This window comes from Haliotis rubra, unplaced genomic scaffold (genome assembly GCF_003918875.1).
Source record: "Haliotis rubra isolate DU_JTF1 unplaced genomic scaffold, ASM391887v1 Scf104, whole genome shotgun sequence".
In the NCBI taxonomy this organism is placed as follows: domain Eukaryota; kingdom Metazoa; phylum Mollusca; class Gastropoda; order Lepetellida; family Haliotidae; genus Haliotis; species Haliotis rubra.
The window spans coordinates 152174-173824 of NW_025764937.1; the positions used below are offsets into that span (position 1 = coordinate 152174).

The 21651-nt window shown below is 38.3% G+C and overlaps 1 protein-coding gene and 1 long non-coding RNA gene across 2 annotated transcripts in view; one reads left to right on the forward strand and one right to left on the reverse strand.

Moving 5' to 3' along the window:
- Window positions 1-2040, reverse strand: part of LOC124274015 (integrin alpha-3-like) — a 41049-nt gene extending 39009 nt beyond the window's left edge. The window contains exon 1 of the mRNA XM_046709349.1: window positions 1831-2040. Within this exon, the coding sequence (XP_046565305.1) occupies window positions 1831-1997 (167 nt within the window). The 5' untranslated portion in view covers window positions 1998-2040. The remainder of the gene's footprint in view (window positions 1-1830) is intronic.
- LOC124274034 lies at window positions 321-20305 on the forward strand. The gene is made up of 3 exons (XR_006897828.1): window positions 321-430; window positions 4442-4444; window positions 20294-20305. It is a non-coding gene; the product is annotated as an uncharacterized LOC124274034 (long non-coding RNA).
- Window positions 20306-21651: the final 1346 nt, after the last annotated feature.

Below are 21651 nucleotides of genomic sequence, written 5' to 3' on the forward strand. Positions count from 1 at the left end.
TCACATATACATGCAGGATTTGTTAATCTCACCGTCAAATGATCACATATACATGCAGGATTTGTTAATCTCACCGTCAAATGATCACATATTCATGTAGGATTTGTTAATCTCACCGTCAAATGATCATATATCCATGTAGGATCTCCCACGTCATGTTGTCAATTATACAAACAGGATTTGTTATTTACACATGCATGTTTTGGCGTCATCGTTATTGTGTCAAATAATCCTAAAACAGTGCCACGTTTAATAAATAGAAACTAATACGAAAACATTTGATGTTGACATTTTTCAGAGATAAGATGTGGGCCTTTATTCTCGAAACGTTCGTAGCCTTAAGAATTCTTAACTTTGATCGTAGCCAATGTCTTAAGAATGGGCTTAAGAAGTTCGTTGGGGTACGATCGTTTCGAGAACAGCTAGCCTGGTGTAGACTCTGTTGAAAGGTGACTTGTTTGTCACGTTACTACTTGATATTACAACAATTAAGAAGGCGCTTTCACATCCTCATTGTCATGGAGAGCCGGAAGCTTTCGTAACCGGATAACGCCGATCCTATTATGACCCAGCAATAATGTAGTGTTGGATCTCATCACAAACACAGTACTAACGTGTGTGTGTGTCTCTGTGTGTGTGTGTGTGTGTGTGTGAGAGAGAGAGAGAGAGAGAGAGAGATAGAGATAGATAGATAGATAGATAGATAGATAGATGAGAGAGAGAGAGTGAGTGAGTGAGTGTGTGTGAGAGAGAGGATGAAAGAGACTGAGAGAGTGTGACAGAAGGAGTGAGAGAGAGAGTGTGTGTGAGAGAGAGTGAGTGAGTGAGAGAGTGAGAGAGACAGTGAGAGAGTGAGTGGGAAAGAGAGAGGGTGAGAGAGAGAGGGTGAGAGAGGAAGCGTGAGAGAGAGTGGGAGGGAATGTGAGAGACAGACACAGAGAGAGATTGAGAGAGAGTGACAGAAGGAGTGAGAGATAGACTGTGTGTGATAGAGAGTGAGTGACAGAGTGAGTGAGGGTGGGAGAGAGAGAGGGTGAGAGAGGGAGAGACAGTGGGAGAGGGAGTGGGAGAGACAGATGCAGAGACAGCGAGATGGAGAGACAGACACAGATAGAGAGTGAGAGAGTGTGTGTGTGAGAGAGAGAATATACGGATGCAGATACGGTCGGCGTGAAGGATGACATCCCGCAAATTGCTCTCCACTTACAGGCAGTGACAACAGCATTGCGTTAACGTTAAATATAGATAAGCGTTGATGGGGATGGTTGGTCGCTGGCATAGAGCTAAAGTAAGCTTCAGACAGCCCATTGTTTCCCAGAGTAGGGTGTCTGTTTAACATGGACACTTGAGTGGCGAAACAACTAACTAGGTCCTAAATATATTGATCTACTTCCTTGACACAAAATGGCAACAATAAAGGCGGTGGCTGTGATTAGTCATAAACAAATTGATAGTGCCATCACGCCCAACCTTGTGATCAGTTCCACAAAGCCCTCTAAGTCCTACCCTTTAAATTCATTATAAATTATCACATTTTATCATATGATAGTTGCATCACTAAGACTGACTGACTGACTGAGTTTAGTTTTCGCCGCTTTTAGCAATATTCCAGCAATATCACGGCGGCGGACACCAGAAATGGGCTTAACACATTGTACCCATGTGGGGAATCGAACCCGAGTCTTCAGCGTGACGAGCCAACTCTTTAACCACTAGGCTACCCCACCGCCCCGCATCATTAAGAAAGTGGGGAAGCGTGGTAGTGACTGTGATCGTCTCGTTTACAGTGACTTCCTGTTGAAAGATATGACTATAAGTTCTTGCACTTACTTATATCCAGACTGAGTCCTCTTGAAGGCACTGGCGTATCCAAACATACTTTTTTCTGGTCCATGGAGGACACGGGCGTGGACAACGTCAAAGTTGTAACCGGAACACACATCTACCAGAAATAAACACAGAAGAAGTGGAAGAATGGCGGCTCCAGCTGTCGCCATGTTGGATACAGTGTAAGTGTGCACTGGTCGAGTGTCGTCAGCTTCAGAGTCGAGGAGGCGACCGGAAAATATGGTGAACTGTATCGGACATATTTGCTCTAATTGAATGAGTTAGTAATTATGCTATGACGCATAAATGGACAGTATTTCATATGTATTATGGTGGTGGTGGGGTAGCCAAGTGGTTAAAGCGTTCGCTCGTCACGACGAAAACCTGGGTTCTATTCCCCACATGGGTACAATGTGTGAAGCCATTTCTGGTGTCCCCTACATTCAATTGCTGGAATATTGCTAAAAGCGGCGTAAAACAAAACTCACTCAATTGTATTACGACGTGTCACCTTCAAGTCGGAGGATGTGCGGTGAGGTAGCCACGTGGTTAAAGAGTTCGCTCGTCGCAACGAAAACCTGGGTTCTATTCTCTACATGGGTACAACGTGTAGAGTCCATTCCTAGTATCCCAATCGTTGCTGGAATGTTGCATAAAGCTGTTTAAATCTCACTCACTCACCCAATGCATGTGCCAGGGGACTGCAGCTCTTAAATGTGTCCAACTACGGTGAAAATGAAGCTCTGTAATTGTCTGGCAAACCAAGGATCATGATCATGATACATTTGGGATTCGAACCAGTGTGCGAAATAGCCACTAGCCCGCTTGCCCGTGGCTAGTAAAAATCCAGTCGGGCCAGTAAATCTCCACAAATACTGGCACGACTGGCTGGTGACTTTTCATGGGATCATTTTGTAAATTCATCACTCTCTCCGACTTGTTAAGTTATAATACACTTTTTAAATCATGCAAGATTTATGGCCTGATATAAATGTTCATATCAGCAGCTTAATGATGAAACCCGTGTCTACATTCAAATTTCGGGCTAGTGAATTATTGTGTGGACTAGTAACTTTAGGCATAGCTAGCCCAATTGGCTTGCAAAATTTGGAAACTATTTCGCACACTGATTCGAACAAAAGACACTATAATCGACTTAGAAATATAGCTGGAGACTTCAGAAAGTGACAAAGAAGAAATCATGGCCATGATCTTGCCTTGGTTTGTTTTAGTCAAGGAAACAGATAACTCTATGTCCTGATTCGACTTGTCATTCAAGATTCATTCAGTACTCAGTGGTTTACCATAGGAGTGTGAATTTGTTCAAACCTTTTGGTCAAATTTTTTATCATGGTTAACAGAAGGTTGTGATCAAATCCGTCATCCCAAACTCACTTTGGAACTGATAATTTTTGGCTGTAAGAAAAAATGTTTTTACTAACTCTGTTTTTGACTGGTTCATATTATTGGGAAAATATAACTTGTACAAACGCAAGCTCAATTCTGCTTTACCAAATATTGCTCAGTTCAGAAGTGAGTTGAGATTGAGATACAGTATTGACAAATGTATTTTGTTTAACAAAAGCTGTAACGCCGAATTTTATTCCATATGACTCTTATATCATGGTTTAATCACAGACAACTGAATTAATAATTATATTCTTAATTTATTTGCCTGATAATTGAAAACAACTTTGTGTTTGTGTGAATGGTGAGTGAATGGTTTGTCTTTTGTCGTAAAAAGGTGCACCTGTATCCCGTGAGATTGCTGCCTATCTTCTGACTGAGCGCTTCCCTGGCTGCTTAGTCTTGACTGAAACAGGGATTCAGAAATAAATTTAAACTACAAAAAAGTTTACCATCATATGAAAGGTAGCCCTACAAACAATCCCTTTCCCATTCTTGCTCCAAGATATTACGTTGTGTATATGCAGCGTTTCTGCGGCACCAAACAAGGGCTATGAACCAAAGAAATCGACTTTCGTCCGACCAGTGGACCTTTCCCCATGACGTCAGATTCCAGTGACGTTGCGCTTGACACCAAGCTAGTCACGTTGCTTTGTGCTCTGGGGATAGCGAGCGTCTGACCGGTCGCCTGGCTCTATACCCGACCGATTTTAGGCGATTTCATACCACTTTGTTGGACAAACGACGGTGTGGTTACTTAGTGTTTAGACTGTTCTTGCACAGGGCTCGATCTAGCGTCATCAAAACGTTGGGAACAAGTTTATAATCTAGAGTGAGTGAGTAAGTTTGGTTTTACGCCGCTTTTTAGCAATATTTCAGCAATGTCACGGCGGGGGACACCAGGAATGGGCTTCATACATTGTACCCATGTGCTGAACCGAACCCGGGTCTTCTGCGTGATGAGCAAACGCTTTAACCACTAGGCTACCCCACCGTCCCTCTATTCTGGAGTAATAAGCCACTGTATCTGGACAAACGGTGGTTTTATCTTAATTCCTTTGGGGCCGATTATTTGAACAACCCGTTTTGTATGGGCCTTCAAATTTCAAATAATTCATTGGTTTACACAGTATTTTATTCAGAACAAATTAAATACAGAAAAGTTGGTCGCTTACTATCGTTTTATGCTCACACCGGGCTGCCGTAGTTTGTTCATCCTGTTTTAGATTGCGTCACTGTAGTTTCTCAGTGCGCCTCATATCCTCATAATTAAAATTCACATATAAATCCTCAAAATAATAAACTGAGTTATCAGTGTCATTTTAAATAGTGAGTGAGTGTAGTCTTACGCCGCTTTTAGCAATATTCTACCAATATCACGGCGGGGGACGCCAGAAATGGGCTTCACACATTGTACCCATGTGGAATCGAACCCGGGTCTTCGGCGTGACAAGCGAATGCTTTAATCCCACCGTCCCAACAATAAATAACAACCCCAGGGCAATTCCATAGAAAAGGTGAGACTGACCTGCAGCTGGAGTGGTAACCAGGTGTCAAAGCTTTAACACCTTGCGCAAATGGCGCACTTTAAAAATACCCCTCTATCCACTGAGTTGGTGCACGTGTCAAACTAATTGTGGAGCTCACTCACTCACTCTGTTTTATATTTACATCTGTGCGATTCAGAGGGACTAGAACCTCAACACCAGACTGTATGAAAAGGGTGGTGGTTTAACTTTCAAACAGTAAACCTTTCCGGTCTGACGAACTATATTAAAGCTATTTTGGTTTTTACATTTAAACTTTTTAGGTACAATCGAGCCTTTTTATATCAAAATGTCAAAAAGCGTCATAAGACTTCATCTCAGAAAATGTTTGGTCGAAGCTACAACATTCAAGGCTTCAGTAAAGCTTTGAGTGAGTGAGTGAGTATGGTTTTACGCCGCTTTTAGCAATATTCCTGCTATATCAAGGCCGGGGACACCAGAAATGGGCTTCATACATTGTACCCACGTGGGGAATCGAACCTGGGTGTTCGGCGTGACGAGCCTAAACTTTAACCACTAGGCGCCCCAAGTAAACCTTTAAAAAAAGTTTCATTGTAGACATGTGGGGACATTTCCAAATTTGACGCAAAGATACTATTCCCAAAAAGAAACGCATAGGCGTATTGCATTTTTTTTTTTACATGTACTAATTACCTATTGTGTGCTAACAATCGTCAAAATATGTAATAAAAGTGTTGATAACATGATTTTACACAACATAAATCACCTTCCAGTTGAAATTGTGCAGCACAGAGCAGGCACTGTCTGGATATAAAAATACATATTACTTTCGGAAATCTGCATTTGTTTTGAAGAAGTTTCAAGGTCAAATCTCTACGCCACGTCTTCACGCTGGGACACGGAACATCGCCATTGAAAGAATGCACGCTGGAGATTACCAATCTTCTGTTGCCAGGCGTCTGAATATTAGTCTGAGCACGATATCACGGCTTGCAGCTCGTTACAAGAAAACAGGTATAACAAATGACGGTCCCCGTACCAAGCAGACCTCGAGTCACCACTGTAGCCCAAGATCGGTACATCCGGGTACTACATTTGCGTGATCGTACTGCCACGTGTGAGAGCACAGCAGCCAGAGTGCCAGGACTTCGGAGGATTTCCGGTCAAACTGTACGGAACAGGTTGAGAGAGATTGGACTGAGAGCCATAATATTTTGAAGCTATTAAAATCATCAAACGTCAAACGATAACTCTATAGGTCTCATAAAAGATGAAAGTTGGGCAAGCCCTCAATACCACCTAAATATAAGGCTTTGCAGCCCATAGGGCTTACACGAAAAAAATGGCTTGGTACGCGCCTGGCAAACGCACGAGAATTACAATACGGGCCTCTAACCACTGATTCTCCGTGACCTGGAGACACATGTGACTGAGCGTATGTTGGGGCGTCGTCTGTCATACAGACCCTGAAGCAAATATATCCAAGCTCACGCAAGTCTACAAATTGAAACAAGTCTAGATTTCCACAGCTTCAGGAGAAAGTCCCAGGGCACCTTTTCATTATATTATATATTTTTTTATTATGAACTTTTATTCTGTGAAATATGTTCATATCAGAGACTAGTTGTTGATCTAGTTCTGACGTGTTGAAGACAAAAGACAAAATGGATACTAGTGCTGTTAAATTTCTTAAATTATATATAGATATTCGCCCTTGTCTCGGGTTAAATGAATATTTTCCACCAAATGTACATTCGGAGGATATCGATGTCTAGGTTAAGCTATTTGAATCATATTTACAATTAAAAGACCCAAACAATGGTTTGTTGTCCAAATCTTTGGTTTTCCATATCTTTTCCCAGTCTGTATCACAGTCACAGAAAGATATTTTTTCCCCTTCCGTCTCTAGAAAAACTCACTGCAGGGTTCGGGTTATGGAGTGCCATACCAAACACCCACAGCTGGCGGGACCAACATCTCCAGTAACATTTACATCTGCCAACGCTTAATTCGCAAGTGGTGAGGCAATAAGCTAATGAGGCTAAGGGTCCTGTACCATGTTTGTGAAATATCGATGATGCCTTATATGAAGTCTATCATCTAAGCAAGTCTAGCTATGTATGGCGTTAAGTCACTGCTTGGAAAAAAGGCTCCTTTAGAATTTTATTTGATAAATATTAGTATTTCCATCATATTGGAAAATACATAGACTAACGCTTAGTGTCTGAATATATATAATTTTGATCGTACCAAACAAACCCATTTAAATTGAAATGGAGCCTGAGGGAGACACGAGATTAAGTCCGGCTAGCCATGGCAGTTAGATATGTTTACTTTGTAACCCGACCCCCAAAGTGAGTTAGGTTTCTTGCAGATGTTAACAGACCCTGGACCTGAGGAGATCTAGACTTGCTTCAATTAAAGGCTTTAGCATTGCAGAGTGGGCTTGGCGGTAGGGGAAATAATGTGGTTCAGGGACTGTGAGACAGCCTAGAAAATGCATGGCAACCTACACTTCATTGTGACTATGATTAAGGCATCATTTAAAACACAAGGGTTATTTCCTTTGAGTTTAACTGACAGGCTTTCGGTGTCAAATTATTTGGAACTCCGGCCAAAGGTGATGTTATTCTGTCTAGAAATATGGCCTTTTTGTAATGCTTTGGTTACACATAATGATAAGTGATTGTTGTACATATGATGTTTTTGAAGGATAATCTCAGCTGACTAATACTTTGCACGTGTTTCCCTCCACTCTTTCCATACCCGTAAAAGTTAATTTTCCATATATATGTCTGTAACAAAATACTCTAAAGTAAGGGGATGGCTGAATTTGGCCACCTGAGGTAGTGACCACAGCACTCTGGTTATACTGCACTGAGAGAGGACAGAGCTTGGCAAGATACCAATAAATATGCTTGTCATTTAAACCTTTATCTGATGTTTGTGGAATGTGATTTTATAATTGAAGATGCCTCCTGCACCTGTAGCCCCAATATAGATGTTGTTTGTCTGTGAATCTTCCAAATTACTTCGTCTCTTTTTTCAGTTGAAATTAAGATCTTTGCCTTTTATCAAAATAACATATTTTCAGTCTTAATGTGCCTATGTCGGGAATCAAACACCGGTTTTTGACATGACAGGCGAACGCTTTAACCACGAGCTTACCCCCATCATTCCTTGATACTATTAAAGAATATACATTGGTACATTTATTATACATTCAAGATTGAACCCAGTTTTGTCACTATATATCCTTATGTTAGTGACGTGATCTGCACACTGAAAACTTAAAAAGAGGAATATAAATAATGATTGTTTCCGATCTTTATCCAATTTAGTTTTCCATTTATCTAGTAATTTTCAGTTTCTATTTTCCTGAAATTTTATTCGCAGGTACTTTTAACAGTTTCACCCAATAACAGTAAAGCATACAGATAATACGTTTCGGTACTTTGATAGATTTGATAATAAGTACACATTATATTCCATGATATTAAGATACCAAAATGATTAACATAATTATATAATGTATAACAAATTAGAAAGCAAAAAAGAAAACGCATGAGCAACATAATGCTGTCAGGTAGTAATCTTTCAATAATTATCGAAACTGCTTAGTTATGAGCTAATTGCAATCACTACAATTTTCTATAGTCTACCCAAGAGATGGAACAAAATAGGTCTATTATGTATATTATGAGCTAATTGCAATCACTACAATTTTCTACAGTTTACCCAAGAGATGGAAACAAAATATGTCTACAGTATATTCCGTCGGGTAACTGAAATTTGAGAAAACGTCCGTATGGGATAATACCTGTATTCCGAATCAAAAAGAGGTCATACCAAGTATGTGCATGTTCACACATTTACAACAGTAATTTACACCGGGAATCATTAATACATTGTAATCATCTTTTATGAGAGTATAGATAATGAAATTTGTTCACTTATGATCAGTCGGATAACTCATACAAGTGAGCACTAAAATTAGGGACCTATCTGTCTGTGTTTTATTGTAATTAGCAGTGTCTCCTTGTATATAAGAAGTGGACCTAAGGTCAGTTACTTAAACTGTTATGTAATTTCCATTACAAAAAGTATAATCGATATTACCTACTGGTCAGAAAGACTTATCAGTACCCCAGCACCGACCCACCGCCACCACCCCACCCTAGGCCTATCCCATGCCACACCCTCTCACTCGCACACATACACACTCCCTAACATACATATCGCTCTGGCCCATAGACCCGATATTTTAACCTTTTAAACAGACACCATGTGTATGTCAAGAAAGACACGCATGTTATTAGTGGTGCTCAGTCATGGGTATCACTTCACCATGTGTTTCTAATTATCTCAGTACATTATGGCGTGGTCGGACGCGCTAACAAACCCTATGTGACGGTTACATTACAGACCATTGAAATACATGTTAAAGTAGTGCTAATCGTGTTACATTATATTTACCCATTTCCAACCATTTACGCATGTACTAAATTTATGACAAAACTAATCCTGGTCATACGAGATTTCAACGGTATTGAAATGCATGTCCTACAATCACAGCATTTACATATGTTACACATGTTAGGAAACACATGAAAACAATGGCCAGATTTACGCACCTGTGAAATACATGTAAATGCAGAGTTGAATGTTCGTTCATTTTAACCCCCCTTTAAACGTGTGTAAATCTGACGGCCAGATGATACGTAGATTTCAAACGTTGTTCATATGGCGGCCGGATGAAACGAGTATTTCCTGACGTTAGTAAATTTGGGTAATACAGTCATTTTGTGTGGTGATGTGTCCTTGAACCTTTATGTCAAGTGTACAGCTGGTAGATGAGATGGGGAGCGGAGTAGAACGTGTCGTTGTCGTAGATGACATCTACATTAGGAAGGAGCTTAAGGTTGGTGGCGGTGGTGAAGATGAGTTTTCTCTTCCTCTGGTTTTCAATGTCGGCAATCAGAATGTCTTCACCCGAATCTGTTGTTGTCCGCTCACCTCCTATCAGGACCTCAGGCTGGGTCGTGGGCATCCTGGATAGTCTCTTTCTTCTCTCTCTCTCGGTAGAGTGGTGTCCTGATGCTAGGGAAGCTGGGGATGTGTGGCAGGATATCGTCAGACAAGGAAGGAATCGGCACTTCTTCTGATGTTGCATAGTTCGTTCTCATGGATCTTGGAGGTGAATGTGGTTTCTTCTCTGGCTCGATCAACGTCGTAGGCATAGGATGGTGTCATTCGTTGCCTTGTTGGTTGTGTGCTTGAATCCTCTGTAATAAGCGTATACGGTACCTCTAGTATTTGGAAGAAACAGTACTTAAACAGCCTCGTTCGACATATTGCCAAGTATGAAATGATCCACATTTTACATGTATTTATAGTTGTGTTATGATTGAGAAATTACTGAGATAAAGGCTTGTGAGTCCCCCTTAAACCAGTAAAAGTAGATGATTTTTATGGAGAAGCATGTACAATGTGAATGACCCCCCCCTAACATTTACGTACAAATTAAGTGACTCCCCCCTGTATGCCATGTACAAAATCAATGAACCCCTCCACTTCCCATCCATAATTTCTAAGCATAATTCTAAACATATGTTTATATGTCTATGTCCCCCCTTAAAATCATCATCACAGCAATCATACAACCCCTTATATATCTAGTATACAGTGCTGCAGAATTCCAACAGAAGCCACGCCTCACTACGGCCATTTAGATCACGCTACGACCATGTACGAATTATTGGAATCCCACCGTCTTACACCGCAAGCTAAGCAAACACAGTGCAGGTAACTCCCAAGCCCGCTCTCAACAGGTGAAATTCCCAGCCGAAGCCCAGGATGTGAGTTCAAGACATTTTGATTAAGAAAATTTTGATTAAGAAAATCGGTCAATCCAAACCAGTGTTATTAAATTAAACCATCCAGTTATCGGTTAAAATATTGCTATAACTGACATGACATGTTGCGCCTAAAAGAAGATCAATTCTAACCCGTATCTTCACGGGTTGATGCATACAGAAGTCCGGAGCGGCACATCAGACGCAGATGTACTCTGTGCATATTCCGAGTCAATGTCTACATGTCTCACCTGTCTCGACCCGGGTGGGTGGACGAAATTTCCTATTCTAGCTCTGTAGGTCTGTAGATCGATCATGACTTCTCTCAGATCACTCACTGGGTACTTATGTCCAAGTGTTCAAGTGAACAGGTTTTTAGCCGTCCAGCCTTTTTCTGATTTCTAAATATAATTTTAAATTTCTAGAAAATATTTGCTCTGCAGTGAAAAGTGTGTCTATTCACCAAGGGAGGTAATGGAACAAATGCACAATATTGCATATAACATCAACAAATAGATGAATAAGAATTATTTCACAAATATGTGAAATTTTAAATTTTAATGCAAATACATAGATATGCGTTAAATGTCAGATGTAATCACTATGAACTGTGTTCAATGGGGTCAGTGAGTGAACTTTGTGGTGAGTGAACTCCACTTATTCGAACAGACTATAATTATGCACTAGACCGTTAATCCTAATCCGCTTATAAGCCAGTGGGCATCAAGTTTAACCCAACACCTGTTGTTTTAGGGATTATCACGCTTGACTGGTTCAGTTACTCAATAGGGCGATTACAGACTAATTCGTCCAAAGCAGGCTAAAAAAGTTTCTTCAAAGAATGCATTATTTCTGTTACTTGACATTTTCTGATCACAATGAAATGATAATTTATTTATCATATATTACATCATACCATCACATCACATCATATCATTTTCTGATCACAATAAAATGATAATTTATTTGTCATATATCAGATCATATCATTCTTCTGATCACATTGAAATGATAATTTATTTATCATATACCACATCATACCATCACATCATATAATTTTCTGATCACAATGAAATGATAATGTATTTATCATATATCACATCATATCACATCAGCATTGAGAAAGTTCACTTTTGGGGATGCCCATTCTCTGCTGGGAAGTAGGGGAAAGGCAACTGGATACATTTGGTCCTGTACAAGGCAGTAAGAAACATACACTTGGGTGGTTTAAACATATTTTTATTCCGTCAATGCAGAAACCTGGATAGGCGAACAAGCCTAGTGGCTTATATAAACGCCGCTCCAGTACACGGTTCCAATATAGCTGGATACATATTTGAAATAGACGGACAAGAAAAGAATAATATTGAGACAAAATTACACTAAGAAAAATGATTGAATAATAAATATTTGGTTATGGTTTTGTTTGTGCCTAGTAACGAAAAGAGCTGCCGCAGAAAATCAAGTTATATGAATCTTGTCTTGCATTGAATATAGATGTATATGTAGAGATGATAATCACTGGAAGCGCTTACTTTTAGAAATGAACTGGTGTAATGAGTTGAGAATATATAAAAATACACCGTTGTTCTTAAATTTTGATAGTTCCGACATGTGAAAAGGTAGTGAATGACGTCTTCGTTATAATGACCACATGAACACTTGGCTGTTTCTGATATATGTCGATTATATCTGTCTGCGTTCAGATCACTACAGCCGAGCTTGAGGCGACAATGGATGATTTGACAAAATCTAGTCCCAAAATTTAAATCAAAGTAGTTGTCAGTTTCTGTTGGATTTATCATGGTTTTAAACTGCCTCACGGAAATAGCGTTAACAGCTCCATCGGGCAATGAATTCCACCACATAATCGCGCTCGGTAAGAATGATTGAGAATATCTTTGTGTTCTACAGTTAATAGTTTGAATGGAAGTACTATCTCTAAGATTATAGTTGCTTTGTTGAAATACTCTACCTGGTACAAGATCATTCAGATAATCAGGAGTCAGACGATGATACATTTTATAGAAAGTTATAAGTTTAGAGCGAAGTCGTCTTTGATTCAGTGTGCTGTAATTGGTTTCCTTGTATATTTTATCATGACTGGTGCCACGAACCGCACCGCATATAGTTCTTAATGCGTCTAAGTGTAAATTTTCCAGTAAAATCGCCTGTTCAATCGTACAATTATCCCATATATGACAGCAATAATCAAAAAGTGGTAAGATAAAGGAGTTATATAAAGTATTTAGCGTTTTCCGAGATAAACGATATTTCAAACTTCTCAGACAATTGATCTTTGGACTAATTTTCTTTACCATGTCACCTATATGAACTTTCCAAGAACAATCGCTTTGAAGTGTTATACCTAAGTGTTTATGGTTATCAACTTCTTTAATAGTTTCGCCATTCATTAGTAAGTTCGGCCTGGCATTATTTTTCGTTTTACGAGTGAATGTTATACTCTCAGTCTTACTAGGATTAAAACTTACCTGCCACTTTCTGGCCCAGTCTGAAATATTTGCCAAATCATTGTTTATAATTGCGGCTGCTGTAATATGATCATCTATTATAGCATATATTGATGTATCATCAGCAAAAAGGCGAATGTTACTGTCTATACCATCTACAATGTCATTAATATAAATGACGAACAGAAGTGGTCCTAATACGGAACCCTGGGGTACACCAGCTTCCACAGATTTGATACCTGAACTATATCCATTTATTACCACTTTCTGCATTCTACTATCTAAATAACTTTCAAACCACTCCAAAAGTTCTCCCTGTATACCATAAGCATAAAGTTTATTAATAATACCTTTGTGCCAAACTTTGTCAAAGGCTTTACTTACATCACAGAATACCGCTCTGATTTCCTTTCCTTGGTCTACGGCACTTGCGATAAAATTATAAAGATAAGTTAGTTGATTTACTGTAGAATCACCAGGCATAAATCCAGATTGTAAGTTTGATAAAATATTGTTATCCCTGAGGAAGTTGAAGACGTATTTAAAAATGCATTTTCCAAAAACTTTAGCGACACAGCTTGTTAACGCTACAGGTCTATAGTTTGAGCAATCGTGTTCATCACCTTTCTTATGAAGCGGAATCACCGAAGCTAGTTTCCAAGAAGTATGATACGTTTTATTACGAAGAGAGATGTTGAACAACTTAGCTAACAACGGGGTTAAAGAGGTTGCAGTTAGTTTCAGTATGATGTTTCCAATGCCATCAGGCCCCATGGCTTTCGATGTATCTAGACTCAGAAGAATATCGCGAACATCTCCATTACTTATTGTCTTAGATGACATAGGATGATCGATTTTAAGCGGTTCGAAATCAGGCAGATCGGCGTTAGGATTAGCAACTTGGGATTGTTCTGAGAAAAATGAGTTGAGTACATCAGCAATATCTTGTTCATTGTCATAAACTATGTTATTGCTGACAATTGATCGAAAGGACGATTTTATCGAATTTGTTTTAACATAATTCTTAACTAATCGCCACCACATTTTAGTACCATGAGTGTTATTTATAGATTCATCAACTCTTGCATCAAAAGCACGTTTTGCATTTCTAACTGTTGCTATTACTTTGTTCCGAAGTGTTCTGAACTTAGTCCAATCATCAGGAAGGTTTCTGTTTTTTGCAATCTTATGAACACGATTTCGTTTTCTTATTAAGGATCGGATTTCGTTATTCATCCACGCGGGATCTTTGGTTCTAATTGTTACAGTTTTATTTGGAATATGTTCATTCATGATATTCAATAACAAGGATGTAAGGTTTTCAGTGTTATTATCTACGTTCCCCGAAGAGAAAAATATATCTGAGTTTATCTCTTTGATAGTTTCATTCATACCATTAACATCCATTGAAGAATAATCATAGATTTTCCTTTTGAATGAATTCTTGTGCTGCATCATTTCTGCTATGTTAACAAATACGGGGCAGTGATCGCTGCATATGGGATCTAATACACCAGAATCTTTAACAACGTCGACGCGAGAAACAAATATCAAATCGATCAAAGTTTTACTACTTGCGGTTATTCTAGTAGCATCCGTAATTATTTGTCGAAGGCCGTAGTAACTTTGTATAAAGTCTATCTTTTGATTATTGCCATGAAGAACGTCAATATTGAAATCGCCGGTTATAATTGTCTGCATATTAAGATCAACTGCGTTACCTATTGATTCGTCGATCAAATTCCAATATTCGGAGCTCTTGTCGGCGCGATAAACAGTTCCAATCAGGTAGTTTCTTGTTTTACATTTAGTCTGTATCCATATCGCCTCAAGTCCGACTATGTCTAAATCAGACATCAACAACGCACAAATAGTATCTTTTACATAGACTGCTACACCGCCACCGCGAGTTTGTCTGTCTTTACGGAAAGGTAGATGGAAGCCAGGAATTTTTATATCAATGTTATTTGTATCGGAAGTTAACCAAGTTTCGGTTAGACATATCACATCATAACATCCAAGTTCAACTCTTAAAATATCTAATTTCTCCTTAAGACTACTTACATTTAGATGGACTATCCTTAAAGCATTTGTGCATTTGGGTTCTGGATTAGGATGAATATCTCCACAGCACAGTAACAAAAGTGAAATCATTATGGAAACACAACTGCCATACAGACAACGAAATTTGAATTGATGTTGATAAAGAGCAAATTTCCCCGAGTGTTTAGAATGAAGTGCTGCAGCAAATGTACCCACTGCCTGTCTATATTGTGATATTTCAACCGACATCGAAAATTAGAAACTGGTGACAAATATAGTAGACAGTGCGTCTTGAGGATGCAAAACTGCATAGGCACACACCAACATCATAACTTAATGATATAATGCGTAAACAAAACAAGGGCATTCTTTTCTTGTCACATTCATAACAGAAATAATCAAACAAACAGAAGAGGAAATGGTAAAAAAGGAAATACAAAGACAAAAACATTTGTCTATTTAGTGAAAGGAAAATTCGAGAAAATTTCATATATATAATGTTTTCAAATTGCCTATAAATGAAAGTCATATCAATTGCCCAAAATATCTACATCAAAACATAGTTAACAGTAGTGAGAAGATTTGTATCCGTGTCGACGCATGTGCATGTGCGAGAGAACACGATGTGGGCGCTTAGCACGAGAATGTGTGCGTGTGTGTGTGTGTTAAGGATGCATGTTCAGGGCACGACCAACACGGACTGGATACCTGTGCGATTAGATGCATGGTGTTATGAAACAACGTGAGTACTGCTGTTTGTTACATATCCTATTCTATATAGACATATTCAATGCTTTACCATAGACGGAAATAAAAAGGGTACTGTAAAAAATGTATAATAATGATTTGTATTGTACAGTAGTTGAGACAAGTGTTAATTGACACAAATAGCTTATTGTGCACATTGTATGAATGCAAACTATTATAAATGTATTGAACGTATTACGACCACTCATGAGTATGTTATTCAGATCATGGTGACCTCTTCATTCATAATTATCAGATCAAAACATAGCGTCCATGCGCTTTAAAAATGAAGCCGTAAACGTGTCAATTTCATTTAAGCGATTGTTTAACGGGTTGCGATTTAAACACACACACACACACACACACACACACACACACACACACACACACACATATACACATATATATACATATATATATATACATATACACATATACACGTATATATATATATACACTCAAACATATACACCCGTGACCATACACACACATACATATATACATGTATAAACATAAACAAACATACAAATACACACACATATATATATATATATATATATATATATATATATATATATATATATATAGAGAGAGAGAGTTAACCTTTGATCATATTCATATCAATTGCCCAAAATATCTATATCATATCATAGTTAACAGTAATGAGTTTGTATCCATGTCGACTCATGTCCATTGCGAGAGACCACGATGTGGGCGCTTAGCACGAGAATGTGTGTGTTAAGGATGCATGTTCGGGGCACGACCAAAACGGACTGGATACCTGTGCTATTAGATGCATTGTGTTGTGAAACAACGTGAGTACTGTTGTACTTTTGTTTGTTACATATCCTATTCTATATAGACATATTTAATGCTTTACCATAGACGAAAATAAAAAGGGTAATGTACAAATGTATAATAATGATTTGGATAATACAGTAGTTCAGTCAAGTGTTAATTGGCACAGATAGCTTATTGAGCACATTGTATGAATGCAAAATACTATAAATGTATTGAACGTATCACGATCACTCCTGAGTATGTTATTCGACAACGCTGATACACATGTATTCTTAAAAACACCCGTGACCATCAGATCATGGTGACCTCTCGTGACATAGTTATCAAATAAAATAAAAACTGTAGCGTCTTTAAAATGGAATCATAATACTGCAAATTTCATTTAGGCGAATATTTAACTGGTTATGACCTCAAAAGAATCTACAATAACCAGTAATTATAATCAAAACATACCGTCCATGAGTTTAGAGCGTAAAAAAACCCACAAAAATAAATAAAAATAAATAAATTAAAGCATCACCTGGTTGTAGCCCAACATTTACCAGGTTAAGAACCCAAAGACAGTACAACACATGATTGTGAAGCTTCAAAGAAATACCATGCCGCTGACACTGAAAATATAATTACAATACCAGTACTATCAGTGATGGGTTGATATAGCATTAGAAAAAAACAAAAAAACAAACAAAACAAACAAAAAACAGACAATCATAATGTCATAATAATTCACAACTCAACTTTTGAGGACACAATGTTAGTCCATAGAAAGTCGTAGATCAATATTATAGTCTTTTTCTTTTTCTTTCCTGGTGCCTCCTTAAACGCAGGATTTGATAGACACTTACTTTTGTGCTGTTATTTGAAACCTTTCATCTCGGTGCTCCTCGTGAATACTGGACAATCACAGACAACACTGATCACATTCCGCTTTCCATGGGCAAGTGATATTGTACCATGTGAACACTGACACATAACATTGTGTATTGACACTTTAACACCAATTGTAATTTGACACCTCCACCGTTGGTAACATTCCAACTTGGTATTGTATAGTGTGCTACAAACATACCAATGTGCATGCCACATTATGTAGTTCAAGTGTCACTTTTATAATATATATTAGCAATAGACAATATGTTCTATCTAAGAGTGAACAATTATAAACATGATGAAAGGATAGTTTGTCATTGTGTTTACAGTTAGTGTGAGAAGAAGCATATTCATTTGGAGTTAGTGAGAGTCCTGGCTCAGCGAAATTACCATTGTCAGTCTAGTTTGATCATGGACTTCTTGTAAATGGGTCTTTGTAGCGACCTTTTAAGCTTTCCGTCCTTGAACTTCACCAGGATGACTCCCCCCGTTACCCAGGTGGATTCTATCTTCCCCTCCTTCACCAGGCGTCTGGCTTCTTTAGCTAGCAGAGCTCTGGTTTTGGTGAGGTCTTCATTAATGAAGATTTTACTGACAGATCGTTGTTTGGTCTTCAGCTTAGACCTACTTGCAGGAAGGTTACGTTTACTCACATTGCTGACAAACATAACCATGATCGGTCTTGGATGGGACTGGGGCGATGGAGGAAACCTTGGCACTCGATGACTGATATCGATGTCTGCCAGGGACAGGTCAACACCGATAGATTTTGCGATATTAAGAACCGTCTCATCTGTGTTCTCATCAGCTACCTCTGGGACACCAGTAATTCTGACGTTATTGCGCCTTGAATATTGTTCCATCCTGTCAACTTTGTCATTTAAAGTTTCTATGAGTTCATCTTTTTCATCTACTTTGACTTTAAGCTCTGTAACCTGCATTTCGAGCTGTTTATTTTGTTCAAATAGTTGAGATATTTCCTCTCTGAAGGTGGGTTTAATAGCTTCGCCTACTGCTCTGCCGATAACAGAGAGTATCTCATTATTCTGCAGGGCTACAAGTAGCTGTTTTACGAGTTCACTAGTAGGGGATGACTCTTTAAATACAGCTTCTTCTCGATACTCCATATCAGAGACAGACTCCGAGACACTAGCGTTAGTCGAAACTGACATGGTGTTACACTGTCTCTTGGTTTCAAGTTCACTTTCAGGAGACGTAAATACTTCTTCTCTTTTTCGTTTAGATGTATTTGGTGTGTTATCCATAAAGTCAACAGAGTAAATACGTGTGCTCGGAAAGTGGACAATATCAGTAATGGAGTTCAATCATTTTCACTGACATTTTCAATCTATCAAATATCTATAAAGTCAATGACCATCCGTTCATGACAATTATATATATGATGTAGGTTGTATATATGCTCACGTTAGTGACATTTTCGGCTTGCAACCTCCTCTATTTTCTTCGAATATGTTGAAAAACTCACATAGGATTGTGTGAGCTGAGAGCAGCACGTCCAGCCATGATGACGTCACATGAGTCTATGAGTCTATACACTTGGGTCCAGAGGCACATACAATGTTCCATCCATGTACAGTGTTTCGGCCTCAGCAAGGATATCCATCTTCTCTGTGGTTATGAAGATTAGCATCCTGCGTCTGTATTTGTTTGTATTGAGATCTTCATCGTAGTTCTGTTTCAGAGCCAGTTGGCAATCTGATGTGCAAAGGACTCACAGTAGGAGAAGTGTGGGAGGGAATAAGCTACGGCTGTACAGTCATTTTAAGAGTGATATCTGTGTTGAACCCTAAAATTTTAATTCCATTTCCAGAAGCAATAGAAGTGCCCTAGCTAAGGTCAGATGCGGAGTAGCCCCTATACACATAGAGACTGGACGGTACACTAATACACCGGTGGGGGAGAGAACTTGTTTTTATTGTAAGGATGAAGTTGGGGAAAAATCCATGTTTTACTACACTGCCTCCTTTATAATGATATACGTTTTACCCTCCTAAGTAAATGTTCAAATAGCTGTGATAATTTAAATGATTTTACAGATATACAGAAAGTTAGTTTCATCTTAGCCAATCCGAATATTGTATTTTATTCTGCCAAAACTTCCAAGCTTTTACTTCAGAAACGGAAACCAATTTTATGTGGTAAAGGTAATGGTTTTATATTGTGTATGTATACGTATACTTTATGATATCTGTCTGTCTGTCTGTCTGTCTGTCTCTTGTATGGGCTGTATCTCATCACGTTGTCTCAGTCTCAGTGTCTGGTCTCTTCTTCATTCACCAGAGGGTGGTTGTATTCTGTGACCGGAGATATGTGGTCGCCAATGGTACTGCATTTACCTTTACATTGTAGTATGAAGCACTTCCAGTGTGTGGCTACCTGTCTCACAACATTTAGTCGATACTTGCGGCCATCATGTACTACCTGTCTTCCTCCTCTCTGAGACAACATGAACTCCCCCCTCTGCAGGTTAGCCATTGTGACCATCAGTGCTTGGCGAACACTCCATTTTATAGGGTTAAGTTGGTTTTAAGCCTATTAGTAGCAGCGAGTGTTTTAAAGTGAAAAATTAACTATATCTCATCATTGCTTTACGATTAAGCTTATGCATTAATTCCTTTCATTTTATTATAACTCAGTTGTAACTTCTAAGTGAAAGTGGAGTTATCTCTACTGAACTAATTTTCTTTATAACAACACTCAGGCTTATTAAGAGTATGGGGATGAATTTTCTAATCCCAATGAGCCTACATTGTTTTTGTATGCGATATGTCTTGAAGGCGAATTGAGATGTGGGCGAATAGTGGATAAACCTAAGAAGTCGGCGAACCTGTCAATCGTGATAATCCCCAAAACAACAGATGTTGGGTCAAACTTGATACCCATGAACTAGAGACAAGATAAAATATTTTGATATAATAGTTTAAACATATTTATTTTCTGAAACCTGGTTTGGTAAGCAGGCATTTTATTGCTTATATAAATACCGCCCCAGAAACATAACAATTCCCAAATCGTGACGGTTACAAGTAAACGAATTGACAACTCATGTGATCATAGATAAATAAAGCATGTGTTCATAAGTAAATGAAGCAAAGATGCAATTAAAATGTGATGATAAGTGCTGCAATGAAAACAAGTAAACATAAAGCATACAAGAGTTCTAGCTTTTTAGATTTTGCAGTCAATCTTACGAAACTTGCCTAAACATTTACAAATCGATTGCTTTTAGTTATGAAGTGATGAACAGAATTTAATATATCCATTTCAACATTTTTTTCTTACAAGCTTGTTACCACATAAGATAGTTTCTAGATCATATCCGTGGATATAAAATATGGCATTTTTTCTGATTTCACTACATTTAGTACAAGGAAAGAAATAATGATATGAATTCTCAATTTGGTGCCCACAAACGCAGACCGGTTTTTTCTGATATACTAGTATAGCTTTGAAATTTGTCCCAGTTAAGATCACAGTATCCAAGTATCAGTCGACTGTGAGTTATTTTCTACTGGTTTCTACTACCATAATATACATCAAAGTAAACATTACATTTATTTTGCTCTTTGATAAGGGTTTTAAACTTAGATAGAGGCGTACGATTTGTAACCTCGAGAGGCAGAGAATTCCAGAGTTTGATTGTGTCTGGAATGAATGTTTTTGCATATCTTGTCGTTCGGCAGTAAATGCTTCTCAAATTAGTGCCATCTCGTAAGGGATAACGACTTTTGTCCCTGACTAACTGGGTTAACAGATTGCTCAGATAGTCCGGTAATAAACGATGAAACAGTTTATAAAATGTTAGCAATTTATTACTAAAGTACTGTCGGAAATGCTAGAAAAATGTTTTTTAGCCATAATATCTTTATAAAGGTGATAAATGTACTACATGTATGTTGTCAATATATCAACTCGCCTATTGTCTACCTAATTTTTATTTCAATCGATTCAACATTCCCATGTATTTAAAGGGCAGTTTACAGGAGAGAATTTGGTACCAAAACAGCAACTTAAGACTTTTTCAGAGTTCAACAACAGAAATCTGAAATAGTCTTTACATTTCTGCTTATAATACAGGTGGTGTAAAATATGAATTAACGT